This window comes from Crinia signifera, chromosome 4, assembly GCF_055691185.1.
Source record: "Crinia signifera chromosome 4, ASM5569118v1, whole genome shotgun sequence".
Classification (NCBI taxonomy): domain Eukaryota; kingdom Metazoa; phylum Chordata; class Amphibia; order Anura; family Myobatrachidae; genus Crinia; species Crinia signifera.
Genome location: NC_139220.1, coordinates 285522844 through 285538307, shown reverse-complemented (window position 1 = coordinate 285538307; position 15464 = coordinate 285522844). Strand labels below are relative to the sequence as shown.

Here is a 15464-nt window from a genome sequence, read left to right as displayed (position 1 = left end):
TTTGCCTAAGAAAGAGTGTATAATCTGAATACTGCCGTGAATCCAGCAGAAAAGGATATGTGGCTGGTGATTCATCAAGCACAGTACCAGTGTCACAAGGGGAAACGGTCATTGGGTCACCAGCATGTTGGTTGACAGTCATTAGGTCAACATGCATTTAGGCTGACATGAGTCTAGGTTGATATGGGTTATGTTGACAGGGTCATTAGGTTGACAGTCAAAAGGTCGACATGGGGTTTTTCACTTTTTTTTTTGAGCCGACATGTGCTGACAAGTTGTATTTCATGCCCTACCATGCACTAGGGCATGGTGGGAGAATAAAATAGTGTGTCCATAACACGGCGAGCGCAGCAAGCCATGCCAGGGGACGCGGTGCTACGTTTCAGCATCCATGTCGACTATGTCGACATTCGGTACAAAATAATTGTAGACCTTTTGACTGTTGACATGATGCTGAGTACAGAAGTCTAGGAACATATGTGGGAATGGTGATAATAATAATATGCTTATGTACTAAGTCATCAGGCTTATCTGGACCAATACAAGTCTTGGTTACTGACACTATAGTTTAGTGTTCCCAAAGTGATAGAGCATAGGCACCATATACTGCATATTATACTTTCTTGCTGATAATGGCACTCTGGATGCAATGATTAGAATTGCATTACCAGGAATATATTTGTATATATAAGTGTATGTCTAATAGCATCATGGCTGGAAAGAGCTGGTTAGTAACGTGTACGATCTCTGCTGATTGCTCCCAGTGGCCATGATGTGAATGTGGTCTGTAGTATTGCTAATGAGCTATAACTGTTGGTGTGATAGGAATCCTCTTCATATCCTGAGGTAGAATAGATTCCATAAACCTGTGTCTGGTGCCAGTGCAAAGTGCCGCTGTGGTTAATATAAACTTACATCATACATGGCACATTTTATGTGACAGTAATGGGTTATGGCTAAGTCTTTGCCGGTTGTGGTTCCCAGAGTGCTGTTCCAGCTGCTGAGCCTCATGCATTCACTGTTCCTGCCAGCAAGTCAAGAACCAAGGCAGATAGATGTCTCCCTGCTTCTTTTTACTTACAAAGGGGCAAACGCCACAGAGCCCTGGCCTTGAAGTCTAATTGATGCCAGAAATGATGGGGCATACATATCAAAGCTTGGAGAAATATCAAGTGGAGAGAGATAAAGTATCATGATATCAGCTTCTAACTGCCATTTATCAAACTCTAGGGGAGATATATAAGCAGTGAAATGAGTGAAGTGGAGATTTTGCCTATGGCAACCAATCACCTTCTACGTATAATTTTATACACACTTCATAAATGTTACTTCAAAGTACATTTTTCCACTCTTATCACTGCCGGGTACATCTACCACATAGCCTGTAACATGACAGTTAGAGGGCGGGATGCTCTTAACCAGAAATGCGGTAAAAACCCTGTGAAGTGATAAAGTGGCCGGTGATAACATACCAGCCAATAAGCTCCTATCAAGTTACAGACTGGGTTGTAAAATGGCAGTTAGGAGCTTACTGGATGCCGTGTTATCACCTGCCACTTTATCACTTCACCTGGCTTAATACATTTATCTCTCTCCAAGCTTTGATACAAGTGTTGTTTAATATAACGGGCACAACAGGAACCCTGTCTAGTCAGTAGTGTCCCGAGCAGAACACTAGTGTGAATTGGGCAAAACATTATTTTGTCAGTGTTCTGGAACCTATGCTGCTGTGGCTGCAACCCCACTGGATTAGTAACTGCTTGTTGTAGGGACTGTTACTAGGCTGAGCTCATGCCAGCAGCTCATCCCCAAAGGTGTTGGTCTCTGGGTAGTATAGCTAAACTAGCAAATAAATAATGGGCACACACCTAATCATACAAAGGAGCAGGCTCACCTTAGTACAGTATATGGGCATCTTGATTCAGGTCTCAATGGTCTTTTTAGGGGAATTCATTCTCAGGGCCAATTAGCAGAGTCTGGCCGATCACTAACCGCTAACAGTCAGTACACCGCTGGATCACTGTGATCTACTGTGACCTTAGGTGACCATAGCTACTTTCTGGGTCATTTTAATGACTCTAATGGTGCCCATACATACAGTATGAATGATTGAGTGCAATGCGATATCGCGCTGCAATTTCCCTTGAAGTTCCCTGTGCATCTTAAGTGGTTTTTTTTGCATTCGATGTGCATACAATCATGTGATAAATCTCATGTCACTTGCAACCTGAAATCGGGTGATGGAATAAGGGCTGGGTTATCTGGAGGTATATAAAGTGGCAGATCGCAAAGCGCACATGCAATCACACATGGGATGCAATAAATAGTATGTGCAGCACATAATATTTTGAGATGTGAGATTCGACCAGCGTGCCCGCGCATCGCGTCGGGTGACACGTGATCTGTGTGTGATCCATGCAATTTGTCGCTGTGATTTATTGAAATCGCATGATTGCATCTCACAAATGTATGGGCAGCATAAAGGTGTGTATACACTGGCCGATATATCGGTCGTTTCATTGAACAGCCGGTATATCGATGCACCATCGGCCAGTGTGTATGTGCGATATATATGTGAACGGCGTTGTTCACAAATATATTGTGTTGGCTGTGCAACACAGCCGATGCCCAATTTATCTAGTGATATATCAGTGTATTGTTCTGTGTGTACAGGCGGTCCGCTGACCACCCGTAAAGCCGCGCCGGGAGCTGCCGGTGATTGACAGCTCAGTGGGCAGTGTGATGGCAGTTCTGATGGATAGGGCAGTGTGAATGGAGAACACGCTGCCTGATCCGTCTGTAGATATATCCGCAGATCAGTCGATCTGTTAATGTATACCCAGCTTACCAGTGCAGAGAGAACCCCTACGAGACATTTAACAACTGAGTAACCATGTTTATTATGTGGATCCATTGCATCTCCATGATTCTCCTTTTTGTTTTACCATCAAATTAAAAAATATATATATTTAGTACAAACACATAATCCCAACTTACAATATTTATTACCAATAATACATGTAGCTAAAATATATACATTACCATGAACCATGGTATGAGCCATGCATCATAAAGCTGTAACAATAGCTAACTCAGGTCAGGAGTAGACAAAACTGTGCGAGGACATGCTGAGAAGTGTAGTTCTACAGCTGGAGGACCGTAGTTTACCTACCCAGCTCTACGTGACGTGTGCTGGCTACAATTCCATGGAAGCAGGACTGTGAGTACTTTTTATGTTATTTAATACACTATTATTACTCAAGACAATGGGCGGTATTCAATGCCGCCGGTGAGGGGTTTCTGCAGCAAGGGTGGCTTTTTGTTTTTGGCGAGGTTTGCCGAAAACAAGCCACCTTCGCCGTCTAACTCCCTCGCCGGCCGCTCGCCCTATTCTATGTTCCGGGGGAATCTTTGCCGCCAGAGGACGGTGATGATTCCCCCCGAACGGCGAGGGTAGCGCTGATGCAGTGAGCCTGCTGCATATAGCAGCGACCCTCGCCGTTTTGACAGCCACACTTGCCATTTCCACCTCGTTGGGTTTTTCCAGCAAGGTGGATAAGGCGAGTGCTGGGCGGTCAGTTGGATACTGACCCTCTAGATGTGATGGGGAGCAATAGGCACTGCTCGCTGTCACAGTTCGCCATGGGGCATTGAATAGTTTACCACTGTCTGACTGTGAACTCTCAGCTGTAATTCTTAGTGGGCAATAGGGTCCAATTAAGATTTGAATGCAGGGCTGCGAATGCCGATAATCAAACGGCTGTGCATGCGCATGGTACGCTAAGCACATGCACGAGCCATCCATGCGAAGACAGCCAGCGATGTGTAGCCAATGCTGGCTGTTCACAGGGTATTGAGTGGGATGGCCGCTGACATTAGCAGCGGCCTCCTTCTCCTCGCACCCATGACAGCGCAGAGGAAAACCATTAGGTGTTGAGTGATTACGAATGTGCACGACTGTGAATGAATTCGCAGTTGCGCACATGGGTCAGAATTTGCGTGTGTGGGGCAGCATTTTCCTGATTGCTGGGCTGCAAAGATTTGCAGCCCAGCGATCAGATCTGAATTGGGCACGTAGTTCAGAAACTGAAATGTCTACTGTTTTGTCTTTTTGGCGCCTTCACCTAGCAGCCCCTCCGTTTGCACTACCCCACTCCAGCCCAGATTGTCTTCGGGGAATCCACAGTTCTGGAAGTAAAAATAGCAGTGCTCTGGCGTCAGGTCTCTGTAAAATGAGGCTGTATCTGTATAGATTAGTGGCTTGGCTTCGCGCGCCGTGTGTATGATTACACTCTGTCCTGAATTTTATTTTTGGAAAGTAAGCGTTTGCTGACACGCTCCAAGACACAACCTCCGCAGCATCTTCGGCTTATAGAAGAAATGTATTATACCAATATTTGAATCACTAACTTGAATTTTTGAAACTGTTGTTTACTTAGATAATGGGGGTTATTCTGGTTTGTGCGCGCATATGCGAATTTGCATGCGAGCACAATGTTTATTATCTGCGCATGTGCAGGGTGCGAGCGGCCATGGCGGACAGAGTTTTCGCTGGGTGCTCACACTCACCATTGCGGCCGGGGGGGCATGGGGTGGCGGGAGGTAGTAATGCCCATGGGAACGTTTCATGGGCGTTCCCATAAAAACGCTGGTCGTTCCCATGGAAATCACCCTGTGACGTGGGTGCCGGGGGGCACCGGAGGTCAGCTGCCCACCATTTTCCCCTTAGGAATACATGTAAAATTACGACACATTTGAGTATCTTAGTTTTGCGTGTACATTCCCCATCATTCGATGGTCAGGCACCATCGAATGATGTGGGATGTCAATGTAAAATATCCATTCCCAGCTGTGAAAAATTACACGCAGCGCTGCGAACATCGCATCGTTGCTTGTCAACCAGAATAACCCCCAATGTTCTTATAATTTTTTTTTAACAATGAGTTTTTATTGAGTTTTTCGACATTACAAAATGAAATGTGAAGATAAAATAATTAAGAAGAGGGGGTATAAAGGGCAAAACATAATTTTACACTGCTTAGCTACACAGTATGTTAATACAAAGAACGGGGTTGTCATTTTTAGGAAATACTTCTAATTTATTACACAGAAACTGTATGTGACTTTCTGATATAGGCCCTTATTCGGATCTGATCGCAGTACAGAGTTGTTCTCAAAATGGACAAAACCATGTGCACTGCAGGTGGGGCAGATGTAACGGACCTTATTCTGATCCATTCGGTCCTCCGTGCATATGGGAACGCCCAGCATTTCATGGGTGTTCTCAGGCTAATGAGGCCGTGATGGACATGCGGGGGGTGGGGCGGGCAGCTGACATCACCGGATGTCAGCTGCCCGCCCTGTCCTCGCACAGGACATCCGCAGTTTAGAGTCACTATATAGGTGTCTCTGAACTGCAAGCGCTGGAGAAATCATTTGATGGTCTGTGAACATCGAATGATTTCTCGCAGCCTGCGAATGGATGATTATGTAAATCATCCATTCGCAGCAGTGCATCCTGCGTCCGAGGGGAGCCGGCACTGCGGGTGGCGGACGGCGTCTGATGGACTCACAAGCATGCAAAATTTTCAGCCTTGCGAGTCAATCAGAATAAGGTCCAACATGTGCAGAGAGAGTTAGATTTGTGTGAGTTATTTTGTTTCTGTGCAGGGTAAATACTGGCTGCATTAGTTTTACACTGCAATTTAGATCTCAGTTTCAACACACCCCACCCAAATTTAACTCTCTCTGCACATGTTACATCTGCCCCACCTGCAGTGCACATGGTTTTGCCCATTTTGAGAACCAATTTTCGCTGCGATCAGATGCGCCTATTTTCCCGTTAGATGCATTTCCAGGCCATCACTCGCATCCTGTGGAATTGCCTCTTAAAGATATACCATCGGCGAGCTTTACCTGTTGGCAGATCCCTTGCAATGTGCATTATGGAAAGAGTAAATCCTCCCTTCTAATTCCAGCCTTTGCCCACATTAGGATCACCCTCTTCAATAATGAAACTTTGCAGTGTTTATCCTGAGATACCTTTCCTATATGAATCATGACAGTGGTTGGCCACCTAACTATGGGGGTGATTCAGGTTTGCTTGCTTAATAGCGAGTTCGGTCCAGTGTCTGATGTTTTGGATCTGTGCATGCGTATCGGCAAATATTCGTATGTGCAGAAGCGATGTGCAAACGCTTTCGGCGAATATCACAGTCGCTGAGGCATTTGTTTGCACAAAGGGGGGCGGGCAGGGCGCTGGCGCATAGGAATGCCCAGCGTTTCCTGGGCGTGCCTACAAAAATGGTGTGTGCGCCCATAAAAACACTGGACACCCCCATGCGAACGCAGGTATGGTGAAGCCTGCGCGGGGCAGGCGGCTGATGTCACGTGACAGCAGCGCCCATCCCATTTTCATCCATATCCGGGCCATATAATAATCAGACTGACTTTTATCGGCGAGTGGGCAGAAAATTGAATGATTCTTTTGCACGTACTCCCGCATGCGAATGGATGTATCAGAGTACACATCCATCTGCATGCCAGTGAAGGTTGGTTAGTGAAGGGGGGCGTGTCTTTGCTCCCCCAGTGGGCGGAGTTTACACGCTCGGGAAGTAGTAAAGGAACCCTGCTAGGAGAGCTGGTCTGAATCAGGCTCTGTGTTTAATAAATTGTAGGGTACACGATAAGACCTTTTATGGGGAGAAAAAGGCTGAAGCCAACCTGAAAAGTAACAGACGGTATAAAAGAAAACATTTAGACAACAGGTGCAAACTCTTCAGTGCTGCAATCTGTATGACACGCTGTCACTACTAACCAATAAGGAGTGGCTTCTCTGAATGGTAAGATTATGGGAAAGCCTCTCTTATTAGCTAGTAGTTGTAACATCCCATGTGGTTGGTTCATGTTTTGAATATAATTCTGTTTAGCTTTGTGTGTGATTTTATTCTTAACTAATTCAATGTAATGCTATTTTATATTTAACAGTCTAAAGTGTCCCATGACACTCTGAGTTACCCCTACCTAGGCCCTAAACCCTTTCATGCAGTATGTCACTTACTGTGCATTGCCAGTGACTCTGATTTACCGTACACCTCACTCTTATACCACCGCCCATGCCAATGTAACCCTTTCTTTCCTGCAGAATGGGCTGAATGCTTTGCACCTCTCCAGTAAAGAAGGACACTTGAAAATGGTGAGCGAGCTGCTGCACAAGGAGATTATCCTGGAGACTACTACAAAGGTTAGAACCGTACCGTTTCTTTTACTCACTATGTTACAATATACGGTACATGTCTGAGATAATATCTCTCCCATTGTCTCTGGCTGTACAGAAGGGCAACACGGCCTTGCACATCGCTGCCTTGGCTGGTCAAGAAGATGTGGTGCGGGAGCTTGTTAACTATGGGGCCAACGTCAACAGTCAGTCACAGGTAATAAACCCTGTGTAATGATGTAGAAAGTGCATTTATGGGTAGACATGTATGTGCACTGGTCATAGGAGGAAAGTCACAATGTAAATGTCATGTGACATCGGATTTTCCTTTACCTTAAACACAGAAAGGTTTCACACCTCTGTACATGGCAGCTCAAGAGAATCATCTCCCTGTGGTCAAATTCCTCCTGGAGAACGGAGCCAATCAGAACCTAGCTACAGAGGTCAGTACTCAGCAAAACATAAGTTGTATGTCCTACATATGTGTATAGCGATAACGGAATCCTTGCAAATGTCCATAGTTTAATGAAATTGTTAGATGCCATTGTTACTATTTTCTCATATTTGGGAAACATGTTGCTGTGCATTGAAGAGAAGTATTTAAAGAAGCCTTTAAAATGCAAAAATGTGTGTTATAAACACATAAAGGAAGCGGGACATGTTGGTGACTGTAGCACATTTAAGGTCCATAAAGACAATATTGCATGTTACACTCTTTGGAGCAAATGAGATGTAGTTTGCATCCTGATGGTGGCTATGTTGACAGTCACAATCATGGTATCATAATCCCGTCAGCACTCGTAATAGCCCCTGCTTAATCCTTATGCTCACAATCCTGGTAAGTATTAGGGTGAGGGTTAGGCTGCAGGGTGGGTCGGTTAGGGTTAGGCTGCGGGGTGGGAGGGTTAGGGTTAGGCTGCGGGGTGGGAGGGTTAGGCTGCGGGTTGGGAATAGGCTGTGGGGGGGGGGAGGGTTACGGTTAGGCTGCTGGGTGGGAGGGTTAGGAATAGACTGCAGGGTGGGAGAGTTAGGGTTAGGCTGCTGGGTGGGAAGGTTAGGGTTAGGTTGTGGGGTGGGAGGGTTAGGCTGTGGTTGGGAGGGTTAGGAATAGGCTGTGGGGTGGGAGGGTTAGGGCTAGGCTGCTGGGTGGGAGGGTTAGGGTTAGGCTGCTGGTGGGAGGGTTAGGGTTAGGCTGTGGGATGGGAGGGTTAGGGTTAGGCTGCGGGGTGGGAGGGTTAGGGTTAGGCTGCGGGGTGGGAGGCTTAGGCTGCAGGGTGGGAGGGTTAGTCTGCTGGGTGGGAGGGTTAGGAATAGGCTGTGGGGTGGGAGGGTTAGGCTGCTGGGTGGGAGGGTTAGGGTTAGTCTGCTGGGTGGGAGGGTTAGGAATAGGCTGCAGGGTGGGAGAGTTAAGGTTAGGCTGCGGGGTGGGAGGGTAAGGGTTAGGCTGCGGGGTGGGAGGGTTAGGGTTAGGCTGCGGGGTGGGAGGCTAAGGCTGCGGGGTGGGAGGGTTAGGCTGCGGGGTGGGAGGGTTAGGAATAGGCTGTGGGGTGGGAGGGTTAGGGTTAGGCTGCTGGGTGGGAGGGTTAGGGTTAGTCTGCTGGGTGGGAGGGTTAGGAATAGGCTGCAGGGTGGGAGAGTTAAGGTTAGGCTGCGGGGTGGGAGGGTTAGGAATAGGCTGTGGGGTGGGAGGGTTAGGGTTAGGCTGCGGGGTGGGTGGGTTAGAGTTAGGCTGCGGGTGGGAGGGTTAGGGTTAGGCTACTGGGTGGGAGGGTTAGGCTGCTGGGTGGGAGGGTTAGGGTTAAGCTGCAGGGTGGGAGAGTTAGGGTTAGGCTGCTGGGTGGGAGGGTTAGGGTTAGGCTGATGGGTGGGCGGGTTAGAGTTAGGCTGAGGGTGGGAGGGTTAGGGTTAGGCTGCTGGGTGGGAGGGTTAGGAATAGGCTTCAGGGTGGGAGAGTTAGAGTTAGGCTGCTGAGTGGGAGGGTTAGGGTTAGGCTGCTGGATGGGAGGGTTAGGAATAGGCTGCAGGGTGGGAGAGTAAGGGTTAGGCTGCTGGGTGGAAGGGTTAGGCTGTGGTTGGGAGGGTTAGGGCTAGGCTGCTGGGTGGGAGGGTTAGGGTTAGGCTGTTGGGTGGGAGGGTTAGGCTGTGGGATGGGAGGGTTAGGGTTAAGCTGTGGGGTGGGAGGGGGAGGGTTAGGCTGAGGGGTGGGAGGGTTAGGCTGCTGGGTGGGAGGGTTAGGGTTAGGCTGCGGGGTGGGAGGGTTAGGCTGTGGGGTGGGAGGGTTAGGGTTAGGCTGCGGGGTGGGTTAGAGTTAGGCTGTGGGTGGGAGGGTTAGGGTTAGGCTGCGGGATGGCAGGGTTACGAATAAGCTGCGGGGTGGGTGGGTTAGGGTTAGGCTGTGGGATGGGAGGGTTAGGGTTAGGCTGCTGGGTGGGAGGGTTAGGAATAGGATGCGGGGTGGGAGGGTTAGGCTGCAGGGTGGGAGGGTTAAGGTTAGACTACAGGGTTGGTGGGTTAGGGTTAGGCTGCGGGGTGGGAGGGTTAGGCTGCGAGGTGGGAGGGTTAGGGTTAGGCTGCTGGGTGAGAGGGTTAGGGTTAGGCTGCGGGTTGGGAGGGTTATGCTGCGGGATGGGAGGGTTAGGCTGCGGGGTGGGTGGATTAGGGTTAGGCTGCTGGGTGGGAGGATTAGAGTTAAACTGCAGGGTGGGAGGGTTAGGCTGCTGGGAGGGAGGGTTAGGGTTAGGCTGCTGGGTGGGAGGGTTAGGGTTAGGCTGCTGGGTGGGAGGGTTAGCGTTTGGCTTCAAAAGAGGTGGGTTAGAGAAAGGGTAATGGTTTGAGAACTTAACGAAATTTGTTTGAGATTGTGACTGTCAGGATCCCATACTAAACACAAGGTAAGTGTTGCTGGAAGATATGGCCTTTATTCAGAGATCTATGTAAATTAAATACTGAAGCATATGTCCAATGATTGTAGCTCTGGGCATGCATAGGAGCTGCACTGCACTTGTGCATGTCTGTTTCTGCAATGTCGCTCGCAGTGCTCCAAAGATGCAGAATGAATGACATGCTGCTGGTGTTTGGGGGCAGTAATAGGGAATAAAACAATGGATGTATGTCAGCCCTATTTTGTGGGGCATGCTGAAGCCAATGATTGCATCCTTGGATGCAGAGTCTCTGGCCTGTCTGTGTGATTTCATGGGACATCCTGAGTAACCTGGATTACAAAAGGATCACAAAAGCTTGCAGTGGTTGTCTTTTACTCAAGACACCTCCTGCTGTGTACAAAGTTGCAGCAGCTATGCAATAACGGGCATGTCTGAATCAGGCACTATGGGGGTCATTCATATCTATTTGCTGGTACGCTAGCTACTTTTTGTAGCCCAGTGATTAGTTAGCCGTCTCCCCGCCACAGTGAAATCCCACTCCCATGGATGACTGCCAATGGCATCGCAGCTATGGGAATATGGGATAATCCATTTGCAATCCCTCACCATCCAATGGATCCCCCTACACTCACACATTACTGTGTGCAGCGGCCGAGTAGCCATAGACTTAAGGTCCATAAACACTGGGCATGTATGGGGCATGATGGGGAAAATCACTGGGCTGAAGAACGCTCAGTGCATACACATTTTCCAAGGGATGGATGACCTTTCATAGCAGGACACTATGGAAAGCCATTCAAGCCCATCGCTCATCTGCTGATAATACCAGCTGATGAGCGGCGGTGGCCAGAGAGGATACGGGAGCGAGCACCAGCGCTCACCGCTGCCCCGGACGCACTGGGTGGCTTTCGAGCTGTAAGAGGCTCGAACGAGTAAACTAAGCTGCTTTCAGCTCAAAATGCTAAATCAGGTTTATACACCATTTATTCCTATTGCTGTTTGATGGTCAGAGTAACATAATGACACTGGGCTGTGCAATGCGTACATGAAAGGCTTCCCTTAGTGGCACTGTAATAGGTTTCCTCTCTGTGAATGTACCACATTTTCTTAGACTTCCCTGATGGATCAGGCTGTCCCTTCATTATACACTTACTACAGTATATGTGCTAATAAAATCCAGTGGAATATTTGAAAAGCTCTGCACCAGTGCCAAATACAGGTGCTAACTGTGCAGGGCTTTGGTTGTGTTCATTTAGCTTTGGTGTTTGAGATTGAGACGTATGTATCAAGGTTTATAGAGTGATAAAAGTACCAGCCAATCCGCTCCTAAGTGACCTTTTGTAAGCGGTGTTTGAAAAGTGATAGATAGCTGATTGGTTGGTAGCTTATCTCTCTCCACTTTATCACTCTACAAGCTCTGGTACATATGCCCCAAAGGACCTCGTTCGGGTTCGCCAAAGTCAATGTTGAAAGCAATGGAGTGAATTGTTTTGCCACTGCACATGTCTCACAGCTGCACGGCACACGAGCAGTGAGTGATTAGTGATGGCGGATACAGCGAGAATAAATGATCAGAGGAAGCAGATTTGCTCGATGTTATACACTGTGGCGCGATTTATTGTCACACAATGTATGTGCTGCAATGGTCTTATGGCTGTGGCAGTGAGGATAATTCATAATATGCCTGACATTTGTGGGTGGTAATAGGATAGTGGTGACACATGCAGGCGTGCAGCTTGCGACTGTGTTACTGTATGTTGTTACAATGGTTCCGGCATCTTGCGGTGACCATAGGGCTACACAAAAGGCCGAACGATGTGCATCATATGTCTGCAGCTTTGTACACAAGCGGTAGATCTGCGATGCCTCCAGTGGGCGTCTCAATACAAATCCCGGCAGCTGCGACCTTTGCATATTAGCTCACAGCTGCTGCGTACTGAATCGCAGCTGAGATAGTATCTGCAACAGTATCTGCAACCGTCTCTGAATCCGGCTCTATGTCTGTAGCTCTCAGTAGAGAACTGTTCACTTTAGAGTCTCAAGACAAATGAACAAGCAGCTTCACATGCAACATTCATATTGTTTCCACTCCAATTAGCTGAACAGTGGCATATTAATTCTGCTACTGTCATGATTGGTTTCTATGCTGCATGAAAGGTCCCTGTTCTTATACCCCAAAATTCATCAACAGTGTGCAGTCATCATACCAACAGAAGCTTTTAATGGCGTTTGTACCACGTAAAAGGCATTAGAAGGCCACAGTGGTGAGCAAGCAGAAGACGGGGACGGGGACGGGGACAGGGGGAATAGACTTCAAAAAGCGTTGTTCTAGGTAGAATATTCAGTTTAAGTTATAACATAGTGAAGCATTAAACTGCTGATGGTTTGCTGGGTGTATGGAGGGTATGGGTCATTGCATCGACCAACTGAAGGTCAACATACATTGGTCGATGTGGGCTAGGTCGACAACTGAAATAGGCTTAAGGTCGACATGGTTGGGATGTCAACACAAGCACAAGGTCGACAGACAAAAGGTCGACATGGGTTTTTCACTTTTTTGACCCAAATGTCGACGTGGTTGACATGGACAGCATATCGGTGCACCGCAGCCCCTTGCATGGTTCACCATGCTTCAGGCACACAATTATATTCTCCCTCCACGCCCTAGTGGATGGTAGGGCATGAAATACCGCCTGTCGGCACATGTCGGCAAAAAAATTAAGAAAGGTAAAAAACTCATGTCGACCTTTTGACTGTTGACCTAGACACTGTTGACCTTAAGCATGTCAACCTATTGCAGGTGTCGACCTAGCCCATGTCAGCCTTCAGTGTTCAACCCAATGTATGTCAATCACTAGTGTGTCGACCTAACGACCGTTTCCCTGTATGGAAGCTTCAACCTGTTTAATGTTGAATATATGACATGTCAGGAAGCATGAGCATCGGCCACTGCAGCTGATGGAGCATTGGAAAGCCGTTTACTGACATCTCAAGTGTCTCTGGCCGCAGGGATGCTGCATCGTATACCTTTATATGCCTTCGGCCTCCATTTGTCATTCAAAAAAAAAAAAAAAAAGCTAAATGGCAGTTCTCATCTGGGTACTGTTTAAAGAATTGCTGACCTATATTTATTGAGATGGAACACAGTAGATAGCCTTGTCTCAATAAAAATAGGTCACTGACCTTTTAAGCAGTGTCTTGATGTGAAGCATTTTTTTTTCTGAATAATTCGATAATATTGCCAAGATATTTTTTTTTAACCCTTTGGTGTTCCATTAGTAACTATAATGAATCAATGAATCATTCTGTTATATGTATTGGTTCCATATTCTATCCTGGGACATCTCGTTTAATAATAACTTCCCTTTGTCACAGGACGGCTTCACCCCACTGGCCGTAGCTCTGCAGCAGGGTCATGAGAATGTGGTAGCTCACCTCATCAGCTATGGAATGAAAGGAAAAGTCCGGCTCCCTGCTCTCCATATTGCAGCGCGGAATGACGACACGCGAACAGCTGCTGTTCTCCTGCAGAATGACCCCAATGCCGACGTATTGTCAAAGGTCAGACAGCGTGGCGTTACAACAGCATCGGTAGAGGAGTGTCTCCCCTATATGCTTGCATTCATTCATGCCATTGGTTGTGGGTCATTTTTGTGTTTGTGTTACAGACAGGATTCACACCCCTGCACATCGCTGCCCATTACGAGAACCTTAATGTTGCCCAGCTCCTTCTGAACAGGGGTGCAAATGTGAATTTCACTCCTCAGGTGAGGAAAGGCTGCAGTATCTTTGTTCTGGCTGCTTCATGGCGACTATTGCTGTTTAGGTTATAAGTTAGCACCTGTGTTACTGTTACTCCCTACAGAATGGGATCAGTGCTCTGCACATCGCCTCACGGCGCGGGAATGTTATCATGGTGCGGCTGCTGTTGGATCGGGGAGCTCAGATAGACGCACGCACTAAGGTAAGAGCTGCGCACGCATGTTCTTGTGTGAATAGGAACTGAACACGCTTTACTGTCTGCTGCAACTCTCTCTCTCTCTCTCTCTCTCTCTCTCTCTCTCTCTGTAGATATATATATATAGATAGATATAGATAGATATGTAATATAATTATTATATAGGGACTAATTCTAAGCCTTCAGGAGTACATTTTCTCAATGTGCTCATGTACTATATACTAAAGCAAAAAGTGTAAATCCCAATAAACAGCATATACAGGTATATGCGTGTGATATCTTTAGGCTATATGTGGGTATATGTGTGTGTGTGATATCAGGCTTTATATCTCTTTGCAGGATGAATTGACCCCACTACACTGTGCTGTGAGAAACGGACATGTCCGGATCTCAGAGATTCTGTTGGATCATGGAGCCCCGATACAAGCCAAGACAAAGGTATTGCTGGTCTTAAGACAAAAATTGGTGATATTCCCAAAAACTCTTTACACTAAATTTGTGTAACGAGACTTTCCTCACGCACAGAATGGCCTGTCTCCCATCCATATGGCCTCACAGGGAGACCACCTGGACTGTGTACGGCTGCTGCTCCAGTACCAGGCTCTGCTTGATGACATAACGCTGGATCACCTGACCCCTCTGCATGTGGCAGCTCATTGTGGCCATCATCGTGTAGCAAAGATTCTCCTGGATAAGGGAGCCAAACCCAATGCCAGAGCCCTGGTGAGTCATGGAGATGGGGAATATGATGCACGATCCTTCACCATATGACCCTCTGTGCATGCTTCATAGACAATCTATTTTCTGTCCACATTTTCCATATAACCTCTTCCTTCTTCCCACTTCTGTCTTGCACGACGTCTCAGTCCCCGGTCAGTATGTCTTCCTATTGTGTCCATTCTGTACGTCCTATTCCACTTTCTCTCTTCCTTTCTGTTTCATGTCCAATGTACAATCTTTTTTCTCCACCTTTTGATGCTGGTTTCTCGCCCCCTGTAGAATGGGTTCACTCCACTACACATTGCCTGTAAGAAGAGTCATGGGAGAGTCATGGAGCTTCTCGTGAAGTCCGGAGCCTCCATTGATGCTGTGACAGAAGTGAGGGAGCCACAGTGGACTATTTTTCCTTGTGATTCTATCTCTTTCTCCCTGACATCACTTTTTAGTTCCTACCTTTATTGCTCATTTCTTACACTCTCGCTTTCCTTTCCCCTGTATAATGTTTCTCTCCCTCTTTCAGTCTGGCCTCACCCCTCTCCATGTTGCCGCATTCATGGGACATCTGTCCATTGTGAGAGCGCTACTTCAGAAAGGGGCGTCACCCAATGTCTTCAGTGTGGTGAGAACCTAACTATACAGTCACATGACAGGAGTAACCGCTATACATAACACAAAAGTGTCTACCTAT

General features: G+C 47.3%; 1 protein-coding gene across 9 annotated transcripts in view; it reads left to right on the top strand.

Annotated features, from left to right (window-relative positions):
• The window catches only part of ANK1 (ankyrin 1), a 273955-nt gene that overhangs the window by 167345 nt on the left and 91146 nt on the right, over nucleotides 1-15464 (top strand). For all 9 annotated transcript variants that reach the window (XM_083184877.1, XM_083184870.1, XM_083184876.1 and 6 more), the window contains 10 exons: nucleotides 7145-7243; nucleotides 7335-7433; nucleotides 7561-7659; nucleotides 13474-13659; nucleotides 13767-13865; nucleotides 13964-14062; nucleotides 14396-14494; nucleotides 14582-14779; nucleotides 15056-15154; nucleotides 15297-15395. In XM_083184877.1, the coding sequence (XP_083041003.1) occupies nucleotides 7145-7243; nucleotides 7335-7433; nucleotides 7561-7659; nucleotides 13474-13659; nucleotides 13767-13865; nucleotides 13964-14062; nucleotides 14396-14494; nucleotides 14582-14779; nucleotides 15056-15154; nucleotides 15297-15395 (1176 nt within the window). The remainder of the gene's footprint in view (nucleotides 1-7144; nucleotides 7244-7334; nucleotides 7434-7560; nucleotides 7660-13473; nucleotides 13660-13766; nucleotides 13866-13963; nucleotides 14063-14395; nucleotides 14495-14581; nucleotides 14780-15055; nucleotides 15155-15296; nucleotides 15396-15464) is intronic.